The sequence below is a fragment of the Rhinolophus sinicus genome, linkage group LG13 (assembly GCF_036562045.2).
Source record: "Rhinolophus sinicus isolate RSC01 linkage group LG13, ASM3656204v1, whole genome shotgun sequence".
NCBI classification, from domain to species: domain Eukaryota; kingdom Metazoa; phylum Chordata; class Mammalia; order Chiroptera; family Rhinolophidae; genus Rhinolophus; species Rhinolophus sinicus.
In genome coordinates, this window is record NC_133762.1 from 40,337,983 (window position 1) to 40,361,571 (window position 23,589).

Sequence of the window (23,589 nt, forward strand, 5' to 3'; positions counted from 1 at the left end):
AATCCCAACTGGCCAAGGCCTGGGAGCTCAAATTTCCCAGGTTTGAGCAAAAGGAGCACAGGCAAGTGTTTTATTTTCATCTGAAGGGGTTGTGTGCATCTAGATCTGATCTCTCACTTCAGGAGACTCTTGCTGCTGCCTGGTTTTGTCTCGGCAAGATTTGTTCCTATGGGAATGAGTGGCCGCAAAGCCTCTTTCTACAAGTCCTTTCACTTCTTTCCCTATAAATGGGGAAATCCTCCACTAGTCATGACGAGGGCGGCAGGTGGACACAATAGTGGATGGGCATTGTGTGCCACAAGCAATTTTTATGCAGAGAGCACGGAAGGAAGGCTCTTTCCACACGCTTTGGAGATAAACATGACTTTAAAGCAATCAGAGCCTGCTTCAGTGGGAGAGGCTCCGTATAACATGCTGGTGATATTCCTTCAATTTTTTTGGTTTGTTTTTATTTTTTTCTTTAAAGTCCATTGATCGTCACAAAAACCCAGGAAATGCAACTAAAGAGAAAACAAATGTCCAACTGAGATCTAAGAACCCAGAGCTACGGAGGAGACGTGGCGCTGGACTGCTGGGTGTGCAGGAGGGGCTGGGAGGGGTGGTCCCCACGGGGCAGCTGGCCACAGGGGACCCAGGAGGAAGGTGAGGCCGCCCAGCAGGGGGCGGTTATGTTAACCTCTGCACAATGACGGCGTTGAGCAGGTTGGCTTCCTTAAGGGTCTGGTTCTCATCAGCCAGCTCTTTGTTCGGGAAGGTAGTCATGAGGACAAAGCTGGTGGCAGCCATGGCCGGCCGGGCGTCCACGATGTAGAGTCGGATGTCACTGATCCTGGGGGAGCGGCGGTGAGTGGAGAGGTGGGTGAGCAGAGCCTTTCTCAGCGGTACACAAAACCCAACCCAAAGGAAGGCTGCCTCACCGCCCCCCAGCCCCAGCCCCAGCCCCTCCCTTCTGCACATCCAAAGCTCTCCTCTGGAAGCACACCGGGTCGGTCACTCCCTTGCCTAAAACCCTTCGTGGTTGCTCCCATTTTCTTTGGGAGAAACACCAGCCTCCTTACTGTGGTTCCAAGGCCTAATTTTATACCACCCTCCTTCGCCTTGTTCTCCTTTCCGTTCTTCATCATGCCTGCTCCCTCTCTACATTTGGGTCCCTCTTTCTCGAGGTTCCTCTGCCTGATGCTTTTTCCTGCAATCCTAATGCAGCCTCAGGCCTCGTCCTCAGGGCAGCCTTCTCCGAAAGCTCCTGGTCTCCGTTCCCTGATCTTGCTTTCATGGTACTGATCAAATTTGTAATCAAATGATTCTGGGCTATGGTTAATGTCTGTCTCCTGCTGTACATCATGAATTCCACAAGGGCAGAAAATATTATGTCTCTTTTGTATATCACTGAAACTATTAGTGAGAAGAATTACTGAAGGTCAACAACTTCTGAGTGCCAGGAGTCCCTTCTCTAGACACTGCCTGTGTCCTACACCTTGTGATCATGCGACCGGAGTCACCTGAAACAGACAGCCCTGTCCTTTAGGGCACTTACATAGAAGTTTCTTTCTGCCCCCAACCCTTAAAATCCATGCCATCCACAATTTGGCACATCTAAGGGAGTGGATGGACATCCATGATCAGAGACTTGCATCAAACAGACAGCCTCTCAGCCCCAGCTGGTAAGCTCCTGGGATGGGCTGTCCACCCTGGGGAACAAGCAGTTGTGCTGAAAGGCTGGAGTTAATGAGGGAAATGAAACGGAGGCAAAGGACTCAGACCAATGAGATGGATTCATCCCCTTACATGCAAAGCACCTGAAGTACAGTGAATGGTTCCTATTGAACAAGAAGGGTTTGAACAAAGCCTCTGTGCATTCCCGGAGCTTGTTTTGCAACTTACTCCACATATGAACCTTGTCAGCACTCAAGGACTATCAAGCCATTCCCTGAGTCCCATCCACATGTGCATTCTGGTTTAGCTGATCTATGATTGATAAAATTTAGACACTGCTATTCTAGAAAAAAGAGTTGCCAAATATATTTACTGGCAACAATCCTCCCCTACTAACCACTTCATCACTCTGTGCCTCAGTTTTCCTTCTTTAATATGGGCGAGGCACAGTTTGCTTTGATCCAGCCCAGGTGATCTGAGATAGTAGAGCAGGTATTCTAGAATTCTCAAAAGCCAGATCTGGAAGACCTTAATAACCTAGTGGTTTTCAGAGTCCCTTGTGGGGAGGGAGGTGGAAGAAGCCGTGGGTGGGATGCTGGCACTGTGTCCCTCTCCCCTCCATCAACTACAATTACTCAAATTTTATCTGTTCTATACTTGGACTTTAGCATGAGATTTCCTTTGAACAAAGAGTTTGGTGGCTAAAAACTGCCTTAGGACTCCAATCCCCTAATTTTACAGATGAGGAAGGAGACCCCCACGAGGGAAGTGAGCAGTCACTGGCTACATTTAATCGAAGTGGGGACCAGAACCAAAGGCTTCAGACTTGCATACCTTCCTTTGAGGAAAGCATGGAGTGCCTGCTGGTGTGAGGAGGAAGAACAGCTCCCCGCTTCCCACCCATTTGTGGGAGTCTCTGGGACCCTCCTAGAATAAGCTAGGCCACACAACGCAAGGTACCTGTGGCTGTGATTAAACTTCTGCACCAGCCTCCCGCCGTCGGCAAGCCGTATTTGGATGTTTGTGGTAGGCTGTGACTCGTCGATTGAGATGGAGGAGCTGGCTTTGGCTTCGTTTTCTGCCTGTTGGGCTGCAGAGCTGGTATTCAACACCTGGGGGGCAGTGCTGAGGAGAGAGGACTGTGTCAGGGCATGACAGAAACAAGGCCCCTAGCAGGAAGGGGACCCTGCCTCATATTTACCGAGCCTTTGCTGCACTTAGCACTGTGTTTGGTGCTGCTGAACAGGAGTGACCAAGACACAATGCCTGCCGCAATGGAACGTACAGATCCAGCAGAACTCACGTCAAACTCTGAGTTACTGCCAGCACTCGCTTCTAGTGATCTTGGGTGTGTTACTAAACCCCTCTTCCTCTGTGTCCTCACCTGAACAAAGGCTTGAAGGGAGGAGAGCAGTATGCATGGCATGACAGCGTGGGGCAGGAGACTGGGCCCTAGGGCTGGAGGACCCAACAGACCAGAATGCATTTTAGTCTCAATGGAGAGGCTGCAGGCAGAATGGGGAGGGGGCACTCCACGTCTGCAGTGGAGGGGGCTTGACACTGCCTGGTAGCAGCCGATGGGTAAGGGATGAGTCTGGTCTCTTTCCCTGTAATGGAATATTCAGACCTGCATTCCCGACTGCAGTCTCACTTATGTGCATATTTCATACTTATGTGTCAACTATGGGGGGGGCGGTGAGATTTCCTGAAGGCCAGTGTAAGTGCCCGGCACCACCGGAATTCGTTATACAATAGGAACAGGACATGGTGTCTGTTGCAATGGGTAGAGCTCAGCTCTTAGAATCAGATGGACTGGGGTTGGAATTCACTCAATGGCTGAGGTGTTGAGCAAGTCCAATTCCCTTCGTTTCAACAAGGGTAGTAACGAGGATCCTTAATCTTTAACAGGGATTAAGGCTACCTGCCTTACTCAATTTTTGTGGGGATTAAAGGGATTACATAAAGCACTTAGGGTGGCTGACATCACAAAATACACACAGAACTCCCAATTCTCTACACCGTTTGGAGCCTTCACCTCTCCTGTAAACCACCATACATTTCATTCTCAGCCCTTCCCTTAGCAGATGCTCTGGCCTAGACCTCGAACTTGCTTGCTTCTCCCTAAAGCCTCTAATTACACCTCTCCCTTCCCTCTGATCTTTAAATCTAGAAAGGGTATTCTTAGTAAATACAACTAGAAGTACTTCTCCAAGTGTGTTTCCTGGAACCCTAGTCTGTTGAGATGATCTCCGGGAAGGTTTCAGAAATGCCACCTATTACACCAGCAGCATCACAGGCCACTAGCATATTAAAGGTCTTGAGAGAGATCGTGCAGTTAAGGCAAACTTATGAGTCACCACTACGTCCTTTTTACATGTTACACTTGTTAACTTCTTGCAGATGATTTCATGGAACACATTTTGCAAAACACTGCCCCACAACATATAACTAGGAACAAAGAACTAAAAAGTGAAATTCTTTTCTGCAAATGTGAAAAATACAGGCTTAGAGAATTACAAAGTGGAACGCAGAAGAGAATGCTGGCTACGCTTACTAGCTATGAGAGGAGCTGCCCCTATGCATCAGCCTCACAGCACATGGGACTGCAATGTGGGCTGGGACACAGATAAGTCACACCACCACATGCCTTCAGAGATGCCTGGGAATAGTGGAAAGTTAAGCGTTCCCCCTGTAAGTGCCTGAGATCTACTGTGTTTTGTTCATTAGTTTTATGGGTGTTAGGTTGACTCTCCAACTGTGCTGTAGGCAGCCTGTCCCTCAATTGTTTATAACAATTCCAAGGAAACGACAGGTACTCATTGAAGCTACTGTCTGTCAGAAAGGAGCTCTCACATTTTCAGTTAATTAACCTAAAATGAGAAAAAGCTGTCATTCCAAAGTAGTTGACATATCAGTTCAGGCAAGGGTGGGGGTGGGAAAGAGGGAAAACAGAAATGATATTGAAACTACATTTGTGCAGGCACTGCCGCGGGTTTTTTTAATACCCACGGCCTCACCGAATCACTACAGCCGTCCTTTGAGATGAGCATTATTTCCATTTTATAGATGAGAAAAGAGAAGCACATGTTGTAGAGCAGTTTTTACATTTTTAATAAACCAGCTTTCTCGCTCTCTATTCTGTGTATTCCTACCAGCCAGGTCTTTGACAAGCTTTACTTTCTATGGTTAATTTAGGAAAACAAGTTACACTGAAAATGTCTTCTCAAACTTCTGTTCCCAGAGAATCTGACATACCCTTCACTTATGAGCTGTGTGCCCCAGCAAGTTACTGTACATCTTGGCTTCCCAATTGCCTTTTCTGTACAATGGGAATACTATCCCTACTGACTTTGTACCTTGCAGGGTAGGCAGTCCACTAAATGGCAGATGCTATCATTACGGAGAGTCAGTGTGATGCTGGGGAAACAGCACAAGGCCCACTGCCTGGTCCCAGCTCTACCACTAAACTGAACAAGGTGTGGCCTTGAGCGAGTCATTCCTCTTCCCGGGGCTCCAGTGCCTCCACATGTACGTAGCCCGGAAACTGCTCTGCTGGGAGGAGTAGCTGAGGTAATGTACGCAGCAGGCCCGACACAGGACATTCAGGAAGTCCCCCACACAGGAGGTGAACGATGTTTCTGGCTTTCTTCCTGCACAGCCTCCTGCATAGAGCTGGTGCTCAGCATCTGAAGGTCAAGAAAAGCCTGATACGTGGCCCTGGCTGGTTGCGCGTGATGGTTTCCCTCACAGGCCTGAAGGTAAGGTGGGTGGGGAGGCACGAGGAACACAGTGTACACTGTGAAGCGTGCATCACCGAGCTGGGCCCTACGCTGACTACTTTACACTATTAGTTCACTTAATCCTCACCACAGCCCGTCAGGAAGGGATTCATTCATCATCTCCACTTTATAAACAAGGCACAGTGGGATTAAGCAACGTGCCCACGATCCCAGTGTCGCTTCAAGGGGAAGCTGGGATACAATCCAAGCTGTCTGAATCTAGGTTCCTGTGTTCCTAACTCCAGCCACACTCGCCCCCAGGCCTGGAAGTCAGGCAGACATAGACCTGATTTCAGGAACACTACCCCAAGATGACGTTTCCTCATCAATAAAATGGGAGTTAAATAAAATCTCTCATAGTTCAGGCAATAGCTTCAGAATAATGCAGCATACCCAGAATACAGTCGAAGCAGAAATAAAAGTCTATGTATCTATGCAGGAACATCTAGGCTGCAGGGCAGCATGGTGGAAAAGAGCAGAGACTGGACGGAGCCCAGCTCTGCACTGGCCAGCAGTGTGGCCTTGGCTGTGACGACCGTACGCCTCATAATCCTTATTTGTAGAATGGGGATCAAAACAGGATCAAAAGCCATAATACATGTGAAATGCTTAGTATAGTGCTTAGCTAACAGCAGAAAAACACTCAAACAGCCAATTACTAACATTCTTCAAGATCCTGTTCCACTTATATTAGGTTGCTGCAAAAATAACTGCGGTTTAAAAGGTTAAAAATAATTGCAAAAACCGCAATTACTTTTGCCAACCTAGTATTTGCTTACAGTCTGGACCCAAATCACTCCGAGACGCTACTGTCTACCCATGGGCTCTACGTGGAAGGTCAGCTGAGAGGCGCTCGCACCCATGCTGCCCTCATGGAGGGTGAGGAGTGGAGGAGAAACCTCAATGCCGGCCTCGTGCTTCTTATTTGGAGCATCACACTCAAAGAGCATTAGTTCCAAACTGCTGTCATCATCGTGCAGGACAGCCACGTGCATGCAAGGGAACCAGCCTGTCTGGCACTTCTTAAGGACTGCTTTCACCTGAGCCATTCCTCTCCAGCAGTGGCTGGAACGTCTGTAGCAGTGAGGGCATCTCACCCAGGGGCAGGCATGGTCAGGTCAGATCAGACATCTATAGAAAGGAGTTTCTTTACCATCTCCCTGCAAATATCATTTAATGAGTCACAGGGAAATCGAGTCTTATTCAGCTCAAGAGTCTCAATCACCTGACTGCTCACTTCCTTTGTAGTGGCAAAGAAGCAGGCACTAAGGTGCTTTGTTGCCACAGTTGTAAGTCCTGAGACCCTGCCATCCCCTTTACAGAAATGACCGCTACAGAAAGCACAGTGACCAGCCAAAGCTCATCCCCGCCCCTTGGCTGCAATGACCCCACCCCACCCAAGTGCACTCTTGGTATTTGCTACTCAAACTCTGTCTTTCCCAAACCTTCAGACTGATTCCTATCCAAACAAACAAATCCAACACCTAAAACAACAAAAAAACCTTTAATGTAACTGAAAGAATTTTTTCAACTGAAAACAATCTATTCTTTCACTTTAAAATTTTTCCAGATTATCAGAGAAAAACCCCAACACTGACTGATTTTTGAGGCAAACCTGAGAAAATTTTCTTAAACCTTTGGCTCTTAATCATTTCAGTTGACAAGATGACAAAGGAAAACACACTAAAATTTATGGGAAAAACTAAAAACACTGTCCATCTGCTTTAGAGTAAAAAGCTAAAATCCCATTGCACTTAGCTGTATAAAACTTTTTAAAAGGTGATTTTTTCATAAAAAGCCAGAACTGACGTAAAATGAAAGTGGAACTGGCAATGAACATTTATTTAGCTAACACCACACCTGATTATCTAGCTCTGTCTCAACCTGTGGGGTTCATCTGCCACACTAACGAAGTATGTATTCCCATCTTGCTAAAATCGACTTCCTTAAAAATATCATTTTTTGAGATGTGGATTCTTACACACATTATATAGTTAGAACTTCCAATAGTAAAAGCATTTCCTGTTAGTATCATGAAACCAAACAAACCCAACTGCATGGTGTTCTGAGTTCTGAGACCTTCCCTATAATTGCTGGCAGGTAAAAAATGGATACAATCTTTTTGGAGGGCAATTTGACAACATCTTAAAAAGGTGAAGCTGTTTGGAGCCAGCCATTTCACTTCTAGCCCAGGAAGAAAGGGCACACAAAGATTTAGTTAGAGACAGTCACTGCAATACTGTTCATCATACTGATGGCTGCCTAAAATGTCTACCAGCAGGGCCTGGGCAAATTACAGCACATAAACAGGACAGAAAATTGCTAGCACTGCAAATAATACTGTAGAACTACATCTACTGATACGGAATGACAGCCTTACTACTTTGATCAGGCAAAATAGCAAGTAATAAAACAGCATGTGTTCTCGTCCCCCCCCCGGCCCCCCAAGTAAGACTGAAAGGAAACTTCCCAGATACTAACTGGATATATCTGGGAGTTAGGTTTAAGAACAGTTCTTATCGTTTATCTGTATTTTCTTCTTCCTTTTAAAATTATAAACACATTTCATTTTAATAATAAAAGAAAAAAATCATCTGTGCTCTACAAAGTTGACAAGAGAAGCTGTAGATGGACCACCCTGAGCACAGCTGTCCTGGACTAACCCACAGGCCCTAACAACGGAGGAGAAATGCGAGAACAGGGTGGGCGGAACTAGGTTGGTCCTGAGCTATGACCCTTGCTCCTGAGGAGGTATGAATGGCCGACAGGGAGGTCGGGACTCTAGGAGAGGGCCAGCCAGCATCGCAAAGAGCACTGCTGATGGCGGACCACACTCTGATCCCTGCAGATGAGGGTGAGGTGAGCAAGGGCAGTGACTAGTTCAAGACCTGCCACATCTAGGTCAGAGAGGGTGAATGCTGGGCAGGAGGGTGGGAAGCAGTGCCAGTCAGAACGCCTAGGGTCCAGTCCCGACTCTACCACATACCAGTCACGCACGCAAGGGTAACCCTTCAAGTCCACGAGCCTCAGTGTTCCCTTTGTAAAGTAAGGTCTGTACTGTGCTCTGAGCGCCTCTCATGTGCACAGTTCCCTCTGACGAATACTGACCAAGTGACGCCATGGCCAAAGGTGAGTGGGGGGGCGGGCGGAGGAGGGGGCAGAAATGCAATGGGGTCAACACACAGTGACTATCAACCAATCAGATCCTATCAGGGGTTTGAATGCAAGAGGGAGGCAGTGGTAGAGGCCACAAGGCAAAAAGCACACAAGTGACAGAGTGTCACGAAGGGCCACAGAAGTAGAGATGAGCTGTCATCATGGTGGATCAGCAGCCTGTTGAGGGCAACAATGCCCTCGAGTTTCTTTGGATCCTGCACCATGCCACACGGGGCTTGCTGGGAGACCGTCTGGGATTCCGTATTCCCTCTGAATCCTGATTTCAGGTGACCCAAATATGTGTGTGTGTTTCAGCCTAAGCCATCAAGGCCACCCCTGCCCTGAACTCCCCAGATTACTGAGTCAAAGCAGCTTACACTGACGGGGGCAGTGCTCTTTGTGCTCCCAACGATAATCAAGGCGGTAAGGACTCTGAACAATTCCATTTTATAGCTGGGCAAACTGAGGCTATGCAGTCCAAGGTCATATGGCTAAAAAGGAGAGATTTTTAAACTCAGGTCTGTTAATGTCAAAGCCTGTGTTCTCCATATTCTCCTTCCCACAAAAATAAAATGTGAAGTACTGTGTAAAGAGCGGAGGTTCATACAAAGTGAGGGGTAAACAGGGAGGGTCTGCTGCACCTGGCAGGAACGACCGACGCAGTCCCGCTGCCCCGTGCTCCTCCTTACCTGCCCAGTTTCTGGCCCTCGCCGGTGAAGGCTTTGAAGGCTCCCTTGGGCTTCACGAAGTCCTCATCCCGATGGTCCTCCATGTCCAAATTCACCTGCCCACCGTGAGCTAACCTCCGCAGCTCCGCCGGCACCTCCCTGCGGGAGGAAAGGCCATGCTGGGGTCCACACAGAGCAGGATGGGGATGAGTGATGGTGTGAGAACACACTTCTCAGTTCCCACTGTGAAAACTGCTGGGCCCCCACAGAGAGCTGGCTATTCTAGTGGCTCCTATCTGCCTCCCCCTTCTCCTGCCTGCTCAAAGTCAAGGCCGAGGCCTGATGTCACTTAAGTCACTTGGCTCTGCCCCAGGCCCACAGGGGAAAAATCAGACACACAAGATTTTTGGAGCAGATTTGTGAATCTGTATCTCAGCTGTGCTAAATCTGCTTAAAAACATTTACTTCTTAAACGGTAAACATTCGGATCAGCCTTTTCTTTCCCATCTGCCATCTTACTCACTGACATGGAACCTGGAGGAAGGCTTTTCTTGCTCACCCTCTGCGGATAGACTCCAGAAACTGGGCATTGGATGGGTCTTGGTAGCTTCTGAGTTCGCCATTGTCCAGGCTGAATCCACTCTTCCAGAGCTTCAACACTACATGAACCTGTGACAACAGGAGGCAAGCAGTCCACACACGGTCAGCAACCTGGCAAGCACACCACTGTGAACCTGCACGCTCGGGAGTTTTTACTATTTTACTGTGTCATTATTAGCACACAGACGCACTCCTACACACACACACGAGGAAACAACCAACAACCATCGAATAAGTATTAATAAAAAATAAGAAGCTAATATGGCACAGGTTAAGAGCAGCGGGTTTTGATTTAAGCAGCCCAGGGTCTGTGCCTTCCTTTTGCCACTCACTAGCTCAGTGGGTCTGGGCAGGTGACTCAATCAAAGCGGTGGCTTCACCTGTAGGGCTGCCAGTGTGCTTGGCACGTAGCCCGTGCTCTACTATACTCAGGGATTATTTTGCAGTCATCAGAAGTGATATTTATAACTCCCTGTACATAGTCACAGAAGAGGGTCTAGAAGGCTAAAAATGAATGTTTTAGCAGCTGTTGCCTCAGGTGGATAGAATTTTTATTTTCTTCTTGCTGCCTTTACTTGGAATAAACCCAAAATGATTAAAAACAAATATAGACGTACAGAGCGATAGTGGATGGGGGGAGGGGGGTTCACACAGTGTGAGGGATATAAATGATAAACGTCTAAGTTTTGCTTTGTCTTGTGCACCTGAAACTAATAAAAATAAATAAATAAAAAAACAAAAAACAAAAACAAAACAAATATAGAAACTAACGGTGACAAAGCTGTATGAAAAAGTTTATGGCATAATATTAAATTTAAAAAGCTTAAAATTGTTTATATAGTATGATTACTGTTGCTGGAGGGGGCACCCTTATGTACAGGGAAAACAGGACTGGAAAATAACAAGGAAAACTATTTTAAAGTTGCATTTCAGTCCTCTTTGGGTGGTCTGAAGATCAAATTCCTTTTTTAAAAAAAAATTAGTTTCAGGTGTACAAAACAATGTAATAGACATTTATACCCCTCATAAAGTGATAACCCCCCTCACCCAATCTACTACCCCTCTGACATCGTATATAGCTATTACAGTTCCACTGACTCTATTGCTTATGCTGTACTCCACATCCTGTGACCACACACACACACACACACACACACAAAATTATAGTTGACATTCATTATTATTCAGCTTCAAGACCAAATTCTTTAGCTATGCTCATACCACTAGAAAACTGTCCCTCTGCCTGAGGTCTGTGGTATGTCCAGAAAAGTCCTTCAATTGTCTATCCCCTCTGCCCACCCCTTCTCATGAGGCCCCTGCCCAACCAGACGAGAGCTGCCTTTGATTTTTCAAGTAAGCCTCTGTACAGGAACCAGAGCAAGGGCACCGTCTCCTTCTTTTCAGAGACTGCTGGTTCACGCACAACATGTGACCAATCCCTTCCCCAAAATGGCAGAACAGTTCACAAGCTCCCCCTAAGGAAGGTAGATGCACACTCACATCTTGGCCAGAATGCCGCCTCCTTTCTCCTGCCACGTAGGCAGACTCTTCCTCTGGCGCTGCCCCAAGGCGGTAGCCACCCCCTGCAAATGGCTATAGAAGGCAAATTCATAAACACTTGAGGAGTGGGTCAGTGGTGGTGGGATTACTCAGATAAAATGATGTACAGAAAGCTTAACTACCGGACATACTTTCTCTGGGTATCAAACTCAAGAGTTACAGGCCCCGGCAGTGCTGCAGGGCCAGCTACATGCCCGGCCATTGAGAGGTGAGGATTGGGGCGAGACGTGCTGCTGGGCTAAAGGGAACAGGTGCTACTAGCACTAGTTAATCACGGCCATGTAGGTATCTGCAGGATAACACTGAAGAATTTTTGATTTTCCCAAAGAAGACAGAAATCCAGAATTATGTAAAACAGGTGGCTATTAATTCAACGATAACAAAATAAAGCAAAAAACTGAGTAAGTCAAATTGGATAGGCTACATAAAACACATGTGTAGGATCTGATCCAGATCATAGGTCACACGTTTGAAAACTCTGCCCCAAATCTTGATTTCATAGTAAAGGATGGGAGAAACCGAGCTGCTCTTCTGCATCTGACAGTAAGTGAGCAAATGAAAACAAAACACAACGAATTTAGTCACTACTGGGCCGTGGATGAGGAAGGCCTCATTCTCCCACTCTGGAACCTGAGTCCTGTGGACACAGACAAGGACCCTCCATGCTCACTCTCGGTTTACTGGTCTCTCCAGGGCTCTTGGTCACTCGCTCCACAGCGACAGCTCCATGCTCCTTGGCACCTTTAAAGAGATCATCCACCAGCTCGTTGGGACTTTTCTTCCTGGGAGGGCCAACAATCTGCTGTCCACTTCTCTCTGAGCCTCCAGCATAAAACCTGTGCAGAAAATACACATCTAACACCGAATGCACTTGGAAAACATGAACAGAGCATGTGCCAGGCTCTGGGCTAGGTGCTGGGCACACTGAGGCAAAGGGTACCAAGCCCAGCTCTAAGAACTTACTATCTACTTAGGGACACATGTAAGGAGGCAGGCAGGCACAATGCAGTGTGAACAGCAATAGAGGTCAGTCTAAGGGGTGCTCTGGGAACACTGAACTGGGGAGGACAGTCAAGGCTTCCTAAGAAGGTGTCTTCTGGGCTGAGTCTGGAGAAGGAAGATGAGCTACCAGGGGAAGAAATCAGGGAAGGGCATTCCAGGCATGCACGATAGCACGTGCCAGCTGGGAATTCTCCGGCCGGTGGCCAGCACCTCTCCAGGACACTGCAGCTATGGTCACAATCAGAAGCAGCTACCACTAGCAGCTCTGGGTTAATGGTGGCAGCGGCACGTTAGTACAAGCAGCAAGGCTCTAGTGTGGGCTCTGCTGCTGAGCGACGCTGGGCAAGCCAGTGCATCGCCCCGAACCTCACTTTCCTTGTCTCTGACACGGGAGGGAAGGACCACATGCCCTACCTACCTGCTCCTTAAGTCAGGGCCATGAGGTTCAAATCAGCAGATGTATGCAAAAGAACAAGCACAGAGTAATGCACACATGTAAGGGGGTGTGACACCACACTGAGAGCTCACCCAAGCCTTGCTTTGCTACTCTTGTGACAGACACTGAGGGAACTGAGGACAGGGGACTAGCGAAGGTCAGGGAAGCTCAAATCCAGGCCCCAAGATACCCACACTGGGCTTTGCAAGGAGCCAAGCATGGCTTGAGAATAAGTAGCACTTTTTTTTAACCTGGGTCTGAAAACCAGTAGTCACATAGCCTGGCTAACTGCCCCCTTATCACTCCTATTCACAGTAAGTCAGAAGCACGTCCCTGGGTGGGGACAATGGAGAACCTACAAACATTAGTCTCAGCCTTCTATTTCCTGACATTCCCGGTGGAATGCAAGGCAGAGCCATAGGCCTTGGCGAGGACACCACCCAGTGTCATCAGGTCTGAAATGCTGAGAGGCGAGGAAGGAGTCAGGATGTGAAATAAAGATAGACCAATGCCTGGAAGATACGACAGGATGGGAGGAGGAGGTCATTTAGGGGCTGGGCATTCACATACGTGGTAACATTGCCTGGCACTCAAGGAGTGTAAAACCCTACCCTGAAATTAGTATTTATTTCTGAACTTTGAGTGTACCTAAGAAGGCCCTGAGGCAGCGTAAAGTGTATGTGGATGAAAACAGAGACTAGAACTCATGTAATTTCTCAGGCCACTTCCCCAAGAGTGTCCATGATGAGGTAACCGCATTTCCATCATGGTCATCACACAGTGTTCCTTAGGAATGTGTGGCAGATTGAGGCAGAGCCCACGGAGAAGCAAAACCTGTGAAATGAGGCTGCAGCCAGTTCATTCTTGTTCATTCCAGGTAGATGAAGTTCTACTTAATGGACTATAAGGTCTTTATTAAGGAATCTCAAAGTGTTGGCTTAAGAACTAGGAGCCTGTGATCAACTGCCTTAAAAATATTCATGCCCTTGACCTAGTATTTTCATTTCTAGAAGCTATTCTAAGAAAATAATCTGAAATGAAGTCCAAGATTAATAGATGGAGATGTTGACAGCACTGATATTTACAGTGGTAAAAAAATGAAAACAATCTAAATGCCAGACATCCCATATAATGGATTATCATTGTAGTAACTGAAAACACTTATGAAGAATTTTAATGACATGGAGAAGTGTTCAAGATGTAGCATTAATCCAACGAAAGCAAGCAACCAAATAATCTGAACTTCACCATGTGAAATGCAACATAAAACAAAGTATGTGTATACTCATACACAGAACCAAGACTGGGTGGAAATATGCCAAAATATTAACTAACTGTAGTTACCAAATGGTAGATGTTATATTTTTTCATTACACTGTGTATTTTCTACAATGGACACTAACTTCACTAACATTCCTTAAGGTTAAAAACAAACAAACAAATGTTTGTGCATATTGGGGGAATAAACATTTATAAGCCTTTTATTCTGTTTATTATGTGATGCATTGCTTTTTCAATTAAAAAGAAAAAGCTGGAAACACCAAAAATGTTACTGATACCTGGTTACCTCTTGCATCCTCTGGGTTGTGTATTACAAATGCCTTTTTTCTTTGTTTCCCTTCCCATAATACTCTTCAATAAATACACCTTATTTTAACAATTAAAACCAAAAACAAACCCAGAATCCCCCAAAAGAAAACAGTAACACGGGACAGGATCACTTTTAAGCTGAAGGCCGTATGTGCATGACCAGCCCACAGCAGTGACGGCTGCTGATAACCCAGCGTGTTCACCCTTCTAGATGATTTACACATTATCACGGACTTTCCCGTGGCCTGTGCCACCCACCAAAGACTCACCTCTGGCCCTCTTCCTCCTCTTCCTCCTCATCTTGATCATGAATGAGGTCTCTGAAGGATGTTACCCTATTATCGCTGGAGACACAGAAAAAAGCAAAATGATCGCCGGGGGATTTAAAGCAAGGTAACGCCTGTCATCAGCTGTTAAGGGGTTGAGGATACTGGGCTTAGATATTTTTGGTAGGGCAAAATGATCTTTGTGGAAAAGGGTTTATCTCTCTAAGTTTATGTGCAAAATAATGCGGCATTTATTTCTTCAAGGTCACACAGGACTGAGAATCAATTAAAAAAGGGGGGTGGGGGGTCTGTACTACTCTAAAAACTTACTACTGAATAGCTATTTTCATCATTTAATTTTGAAATATTGAGGGAAGGGCTGTGCCTGGCACTTGAACTGGATGCTACGTCTACAAAAATGATAAGACCTAGTTCTTATCCTTGAGTTGCTGACAGACTTGTGGCACTTCAGCCAAGAAACCACTCGTTAAACACTGTGCAATAGGGACTATGACAGAGGGAAGTACACGGGATGTACGAGCACATGTTTTGAGTGGGGATGGAGGAACATCAAGAAAGATTCCCAGAAAAATGCAACATTCGGACTGAGTGCTGAAGAACTGGTGGACAGTCAGCTGGACAAAGGGTGGTGGGGCTGGCAGGGAAAGGGGACCAGCAGGGCACTACAGGAAAGCAGCGTACGCACAGACACAAAGACGAGCAAGAGAAACATTAGAGGAAGGAAACACCGTCCAGATGTAGACATGGAATGAGTATGTGGGCAAGGAGGCCTGTGTGCTTGTACCAAGGTTAGTCAAGAGTATTTATTAGTGTTTAGGAAAAAACGCAGTTGTGTAGGTGTGGTGGCGTGCACACTAAAAATGCGTGTGAGAAGGTTAGCCTTCTCCTCTGACACTGTCTTACACTGCCACTTTTTTCCTAGTTTAGATTTGTCCTCAAGGAACAATCTTAAGTTTTTCAAGGATCACGAGACACATAATTTATAAAAACATTTTCTGTATTTCTTAACACGTTGCGTACGGCGGGGTTTAAATCCCTCGTGAAGATTCTCATGATCCGTACGCAACGTGTTAAGGGAAAATAGTAGTTTCGCTATGATATGGGGGGAAGAGGGTTACACAGATTTAGTGAGGATAGCCAGAGAAGGAGCTGCGTACTAGAAAGCAAGCTCCAGTTCAGTTTTGATTGATTTCAAAGAGACAACCATGGGACAGAAGAGGCTTGGAGGTTCAATCCACTAGAAATGGGAGGACAAACACCAATCAATGAGGCACATACAGCCCTGCTTGAGTCAGCTGAGAGCAACCACCTGGGCATTCCCTGGTGCTCTGCTTGACATGGCTCAAAAAACAACTCTGGAAAAGATGTTCTCTGTTGTTAAACAGCTTCCAATACACACGTGTACACTTGCTTGAGCAAACCACTTGCTCTGGCTATGGGTTTGATTCTTTTCCCAAAAGTTCTCACTCCTAGACTGATAGTATCTGACGCAGACTCCGGTGTCCACATACCTGGGTCTGATCCCCACTGAGCCTCCCACCCTGGCATCTCGGGCACGGTAGTGAAGTTCTCTAAGCCTTCGTTATCGCATGTGAAAATGGAGACAATCAGGGCACCAGCCCCAGGGGCTTTCTGTGAGCAGTCGGGGACTGACGCGTGGTATGGCACATTTCAATACTATCCATGCGCAGTGGTTCTCAAAGTGCTGGTGCTTGGACCAGGCGCACGCGCATGACCTGTGACACTGTGAGAAACGCAAACCCTCAGGACCTACCTGAGACCCACTCAATCGGAAACTCCGGAGGAGGGGCCAGCAATCTGCGTTTAAGGAACCCTCCAAGTAATTCTGCTCCACGCTCAAGTTTGAGAACCACTGCTCTGAGAGTCACTTAATGGTACGGATGTCTTTGGCGACCACCAATTTCAGAATATTTTGTCTATGCCTTCTACAAACTGGCAAAATGTCTCAGAAATTTCCATTTCTCATCATCAAAACTCTACCTCTCAGGCTACCTTGGCAGCCTGAAGGGGCACAAAAGTCCTTTGCAGATCACAGTCTCTGTGGCGTGGAAATTCTGCATTTGCATCGCCCAATGTGGAAACCATTAGTCACATGTGGCTACTGAGCACATGAAATGTGGTGAAGTGCAAATGAATAACGGAATATTTTATTTAAATTTAATTCAGTAAACAGCCACATGAGGCCAGTGGCTACCACATTGGACAGTATAATTTTAAGAGAATCACACAGTGGCAGTCCCTGAAATTCTAAGGAAGTAAGTTTTGTTGGATAAAAGGAAAAAAAAGGAAGACATGAACTGCTATGCCTTGCCTGACCCTGTGCTAGGTACAGGGGTGGGAGGTGCTGGACAGGGAGGAAGCAGCAGCTTTGGATGTAGACAGACTTGGGCTTGCATCTGCCAGAACAGCAGCTGTGAGTTACTCAACCTTTGAAAGACTCAGCATCTTGACCTACGAAATGCTTGGTGAGCACCCTGACTTGCACAGCTCCTGACGCATAAGAAGAGAACGTAGGTGAGAACAGCTGGCAGAGCTAGACAGATGTGGGTGCTCCTGCTACACTAGTCGTCCCATGTCCAGGAACTTAATGATTTACTCAGGGAGAAAAAATAAATTGAATCTCAAGAGAAGAGTTGAAGACAGCACAGGAGATGTCACCGAGCAGTAGAAGGATATGAGTGGGTCACAGAAGCGAACGAACTACACTTGTGACTGGAGGAATGGACGGCGCGTGCTGCTTCTGGGTTGGGGATAACGTACTCAGTAGGGAAGGTGGGGATGGAGCTAAACCTGGACAGAAGCGTGGGATGTGGACAGGCAGAAAGCGAAAGAGTGGGCATGCCCAGTCAGGTGAGAGGCTCAAACAACGGCAGAAGAAAAAATTAGGCAAAATTGAGACACCAAAGAAATCAGTTTGGTTGGAATAAAATTTTAGAAATGAGGAAAAAGGGTTAAGATTAGGACGGTAGGTTCATAGCAAACTCTGGAGGACCCTGAATATCCACAACGAGAGGCATTACGCCGCTCTGGCTGAAAGCTAGAAGCAGAAGCAGCGCTGCATTTAAGTTCCTGCTTTCCTAGCTGTGTGATCTTGGGAATGCTCAGCTTCAGTGCCTTCATCTGTAAAGTGGGGATAACACCCCACTTCAGAGGATTAGAGTGAGGGCTAAACACGTGTATGCAAAGGCTTATTAACCCAGTGCCTGGCACTTGGTAAGTGCTCAGTGCACGACAGCCGTTACCATGGAGGCGTTGCGGCTTTCTCCTATAGCAATGGCTCACCTTTTTATGACCCACAGTCCTTTGAAAATCTGACAAAAGCTAAGAATTTCCTTGCCAGAAAAGATACAACATACACACAAATTTTTGCCTACAATTTCAGGTAATTTATGGACCTTCTCACATCCATTCCATAGATTCTCCAAGGGGTTCAGGGCCTCCACACTAAGAACCCCTGCTCTAGAGTCAAAGGAAGAACTCACTAATTGTCCTTCCATGGCAGCAGTGATGACATGAAAGATATGTGAGATGACAGTGGGGGACAGGGAGAGCCCAGCAGCAGGTCTAACAGGGTTGGGGGTGAAGCAGGCCCCACACAGAATCTCTGAGGTGCGAGCACAAGCATGGCTTCCGAGAATGTAGTAGTTTCCTTCTGCATAAGGACAACGACGCAACGAACTGCCCCCCCCCCCCCCCCAGCACCAAGCCTGAGGCTTAACCAAAGCAATAAAGCAAAGCCTTTAGGCGGGCATGTGTTCAGCTGTTTACTCCTCTCAGCCTTAACATTAAACACTCCTATTTCCTTGATTCTTTTACATTTATGTCTATTTTTTAACATATGTACTTGTGAAATGAGTCAGGGAACACAAAGAATGGGGAAGGTGAGAATGGATGCTAATGATAATAATAAAATGATAACTGCAGCTAACATTTACTGTGCTCTAAGTGCTTCGTAAGTATTAACTAATTTAATCTCCCATGTGGCATTACTAACCATTCCCGTTTGACAAGTGAGGAAAATTGAGGGCCTGAGATGGTAAGTAAGCTGCCCAAGATCACAGATCTCCAGTGGTAGAGCTGGGATTTGAACCTAGGCAGTCAGGCTCCTCGGCCCATGCTTTGTTAAACTACTCCTTTGACAGGGACTCCTAGAGAGGAGGCATGAATATGTGACTGACCTCAGAGGCGAAGTTTCAACTCCTCCGCCTCTGTATTTCTGACATGCCAACACCCCAACAGTAACCTGGAGTGGCTGTGAAAGACTTGCCCCCCAGGAAATCAGGTCTCTATCAGGGCTGCAAGAGCCCTTCCCCTAGCAACCACGTCCCAGGCAGTGCCCTCACCGTCACCTCACAGGTTAGCACTCCCTCTCCCTCAGTTAGTAATAATGAAAAGATCACTTGCCTACTACCCCTCTCCTCTGGAAATGGGAGGAAGGGAACGAAGTTAAGGAAGCAATGAGATCGAGGGTTAGTATTCTTTCAAAGAGAGGAAATGTAATTTAAGGCTCAGATGCCTTTACAGAGAAACACAATTTACGACTTCATCGGCAAAGAAACACTGTATTTGTATTCTGGGGCTGCGTTTAAAACCAAGTAAGTTTGTCTGGTGAAAACGTAGGCCAGAGAATAGAAGCAAATCAGGCTAACGCAGAGAAAGCAGGTGTAGCTCGGCGCCTTTTGTAGGAAGAGGCCTTGCCTGTCTCCTGGAAGACCAGCACTATCTCACTCTGCAGATCGCAGCAGTGATCTGCTGTGGGAACCTTGGAGCCAGGGGGCGGGGGCAGGGGAAGGAAACAGGATCGTAATGCTTAACACAAGTGCGCCTAAGACACGGTCTCTATAATAAATTTTGGAAAAGATGGGTTACACAAGTTTATTTTCTCTAAGACTTCTTAATAGGGTAATAGGCATCCAACAATGTCAAAACAAACAAACAAACAAACAAAAAACACCTTTCTAAAAGTCATCTGGCCTAATCTTTTATATCTACAGCACCCCTGAAAGAAGTCGCCTGGTTTCTACTTAAAACTTCCAGACATGGAGAGGCGACTCCTCACATTTCATAAATAAAAGACACTCCAACATCTTAAATGCAGGTTCTGTGGTTTCCTCCAGGATTAGACCATAAGCCACTTTCAGGTAAGAGTTTCTACCTGAGTGTGCCATGCTTATCTCTAAAGGAAAGGCACAGTCAGGTCAAACAGGGTTGGAGTGGAGGAAGGCAGGCTCCACACAGAATTGCTCAGAGGTGTTGCACAAACTTGGCTTCTGAGAATGCAGTCTGCATTTTCCTTCTGGACAAGGAACTACTACCTACCAGTCCGTCTCTTTCTCCCTCAACTCACTGGTCCCTAGCCCCAGGCCTGAACCCTCTGTCAAGTCAGGAAACAGCTCCTCATCACCACTGGAAGCACACCCATGTAGCAGTAATTAAAGTTGGCCCTTACCTGGGGGCTGTGCCTCTGGACACTGAACTGGGAGTTGCCTGCGAAATGGTCACAATGTCATCGTCCCCTCCATCCTCATAGAAGCTCGCTAGGGCGATCTGAAACAGAGAGGTAGGAACTTGGAATCCTTAACTACGACTTCATCTAACACGTATCTTCTTTGAGCACGAAGGAGCAAAGACACAAAGACATGGCCCACACTTACAAGTAGGTCTCTGGGGAGTCAGAAAATTAGACCCAGAAAAAGGTGAGAGCCCAACTGTTAGTCTTTACATTACCTGAAACAAATTCCGCCTGCTATGGGGCAAAGAAGGCAAGAAGTTGAGATGGAGACACTCCTCATTCTCATTTTATTAGGAAATATGATCTAGTAAAAGCGGTATACGTTTATTGAGCATTCATGTGCCACGTTGTTTGAGTGTAACTATTCACGTTAACTCATTTCATCCTCAAAGAACCCTACGTAATTAGTACTATTATCATCTCATTTTATAGTTGATACAGAAGCACTGAGAAGTTAAGAAAACTGCCCAAGGTCAGGTTCCATCCCAGGTACTCTGCTCAGGCCCTTATTCTCAGTTCTTATGTGACAGCCAGGAGTCAGGAACCGTGAGGCCACTCCCGATCACTACCTTTTACTTTCTCTCCGAGGCCTTGTGAGGACAGAGCCCCAGAAAGCCGTTTCCAGGCTCTCGGCCTCACATAGAAAGGTGCTGGCTCAGGTAGTAAATGGCCATCAACTGTGATTGGATGGCCCTCAGCTGTGGCTAGTTGGCCGTCAGCTGTAACCAGTGAGCCACTGGCCACTAATATAACTGCTGTGGCTATGCTAGCAGCAAATGGGGGCTAGCAAGAAGATGGTGGCTGAGCCTGCAAGCGGTGCAGTGAGGGTTGCGAATTGTATGGCTCCTGTTTCTCCAACCCAGCCGCCAGAGAGAGTATAGTGGTATGACTCCCCTACCTATGGCTCCGTGGGTGTTCCTTTTGGGCCTAGCCACATCCTGCATTCTTATGTGGGGAGTGGGACCAGAGACCCCACAGGCCGCCCCGCACAACACATGGCGTAGTCGGCAGTGTACCCCGCACGACAGGCCTGGTTTCCTAACCTGTGCAATGGGGACTCCCACCCGTACCACCAACCCTGCACAATGGATGAAGGGATCCATTATTTATGCATAGTCATGCCTTAGCTCTATACATACATGAGGAATATAGGAGTCTTTTGGCCATTTGTGGCTGTATGTTTCTCTCATTGAGTCAATGGACAGGCATTTACTTTGCACAAAGGAATAAAGGAACTGAGGTCTAGAGATGGAAAAAACATGGCTCCTGTCCTCAAGGTCACCAGCCTTATAGCAGGCAGTGAGCTGTTGTGGGACATAATCATCCTACAAGTAGTGTGCCTTCATGGCATACAACCAACCTGCTGGAGGCAGTGTGCCTTTGCAGGACATAACAGGCCTGACAGGAAAAAGGTGTCATGGGACACGCACTGACTTGGTGTTGATGGGGGCCTACATTCAAGTACTGGCCCTGCCAGGCCAGTCATATCACATGCATGAGCCTCAGTGTCCCCAACTATAGAGTGAGGAGACTGGGACTGATGACCTGCCAATTATAACACTGTGAGCTTCTAGGTACTTCAGGCAGAAGCTGCATTTTGTATTTCTGCCCTGCACAAAAGCTTCATTCACATTGTGTCTGTAGAGGCGTGATGCTTTATCTAACTCTTACTTTTGGGAAGACCCAGTTCAAAACCCAAACTTAGGACTTCTTGGTTCTGTGGCCTTGGGCATATCATTTATCCTTGGAGTTTGCAATTCCTCATCTATACAATGGGGCTAGTCTTAACTCAGTGTTGCCAGAATTAAGCAAATCAACATATGTAAAGTGCAGGGCACCTGGTTAAGAGTTCAGGCTCTGGAATCCGACGGCACTGAGTTCCAATTCTCTCTTTCACCTGGTGCTAGTGAGGCCCTGAGCAAGTAACTTAACCTCCCTAAACCTCAGCTGCAAAATGCAAACGTTAAATGACTCAGGGCATGTAAAGCAGTTAGAACAGCACCTGGCTCATGGTAGCTCCTCAAATATTAATCATCTACCTAAGATGTAGGAGAGCCAAGAACATTTACAGAATTCTTTCTGCAATTACTGAGTACCTACTATGTGCCGGGCGTTGTTCTAGGCACGGGCGACCCGAGTCTACAAAAACCTCCGCCTCGTGTAGCTCATCTTAATGTCTTAATTAATTAGTAAGTATTTATGAATACTTAATACGTGCCAGTGAACTAGATGACAACCTCCACGAGGCTCCCATTTTACAGATAAGGTAACTAAGAAAAATAGGCTCCAACCTTGCGCCACCACCCCAGAGGCAGTTTTTCCCAGTAATTAGGTAGAAGGGGGCGTGAGCCAAATCCTGGGCCGGGCTTCTCCCTCCACCTGCGGCCGGGGCGACGGAAATGGAAATGAAGGACCACCTCGTCCCCAGCGCTGCTCCACCCAGGAACTGGTCATTCCTGATCCCTTCGAGACTCGGCGCGGCCGCCACGCCCCCAGGCGCCCCCTCTCCACGCGGGTTGCGGCAGTACCCACAGTCTCGCTGGCCCAGCGGACCGGCGAGGCAGAAGGGGAAACTGAGTCAGACACAGCCGGTCGGGGCCGGGGCTGGCCAGCGTTTTCCCACGTCGAAGCCGAGCTGGCGACGCGTGGCAAGCGGCCACAGGCCCCTGAGGCCTGTGTCAGGCCGCGGCCCGGCGGGATGACTGTGCGCTTCGGCTTCCATGGGCTTGACGTGCCAGGCGCCCACGACCCGCAGCCCCCGGCCTGCCCGACACAGCCCGCCTCGTGGCGCTACCTGTAGGTCCCAGCCGGCCGACTCGAGGAAGAAGCGGGCCCGGTCCTCCTCGGTTCCCGTCACCGCCACGAACTCCCTCAGCGACTCCTGCCTCTCGGCCGCCATCTTCGCCCCGTGCACTGCCCAAACCGCTCCGGCCCCAGCCGCACAGCCTCAGCCCTGCAGCCGCGTTCCGCCCCTGGGTGGACCCAGCCCAGCCTAGGGGCGCCCGTCCTTAGGCCCCTCCCCACGCGGTGCCTCACGCAAAGCCCTCCGTGCGGGATCTCCGCGGCTGCGCGCCCTCTGGCGGCCGAGGCGCGGATCCTCAGCCCAACGGCGGGGGGGTGGGAGCGGCGCGGAGGAGGAGAGGCGGGGAGGAACTGAAACACTTGTAGGATGCAGGATAGCTAAAGGAGTCAGTCGCAATTACTCATGAACTAATCCCGTCATTTCATTACTTTATTCATTCGTTCATTCACTCGTTCAGATATTTACTGTTATCAAGAGCCCAGTGCCCTTCCAGGGCTAGGGATGGGCAGCGAGCAAAGCAAA

The 23,589-nt window shown here is 47.6% G+C and overlaps 1 protein-coding gene across 1 annotated transcript; it reads right to left on the reverse strand.

The window, feature by feature from the left end:
• Nucleotides 1–347: 347 nt before the first annotated feature.
• NSFL1C (NSFL1 cofactor) lies at nt 348–23,218 on the reverse strand. Its single transcript, XM_019755196.2, has 9 exons — nt 23,059–23,218; nt 20,202–20,299; nt 14,714–14,788; nt 12,087–12,252; nt 11,357–11,449; nt 9,816–9,925; nt 9,278–9,415; nt 2,614–2,778; nt 348–829 (listed from the first exon to the last, which is right to left on the reverse strand). Exons 1-9 carry the CDS (start codon nt 23,161–23,163, stop codon nt 667–669), a joined length of 1,113 nt encoding a protein of 370 aa, XP_019610755.1. The 5' UTR covers nt 23,164–23,218; the 3' UTR covers nt 348–666.
• Between the last annotated feature and the right edge of the window lie 371 nt (nt 23,219–23,589).

Bases quoted from the DNA above. Each gene is read 5' to 3' on its own strand.
- NSFL1C (XM_019755196.2), bottom strand. From the start codon at position 23,163: ATGGCGGCCGAGAGGCAGGAGTCGCTGAGGGAGTTCGTGGCGGTGACG. The intron at 12,253-14,713 runs GTGAGTCTTTGG...TTTTCTGCACAG, and splicing joins GAGGAGGAAGAGGGCCAGAG to GTTTTATGCTGGAGGCTCAG. The intron at 9,926-11,356 runs GTGAGTGTGCAT...CTGTTGTCACAG, and splicing joins GGCGGCATTCTGGCCAAGAT to GTTCATGTAGTGTTGAAGCT.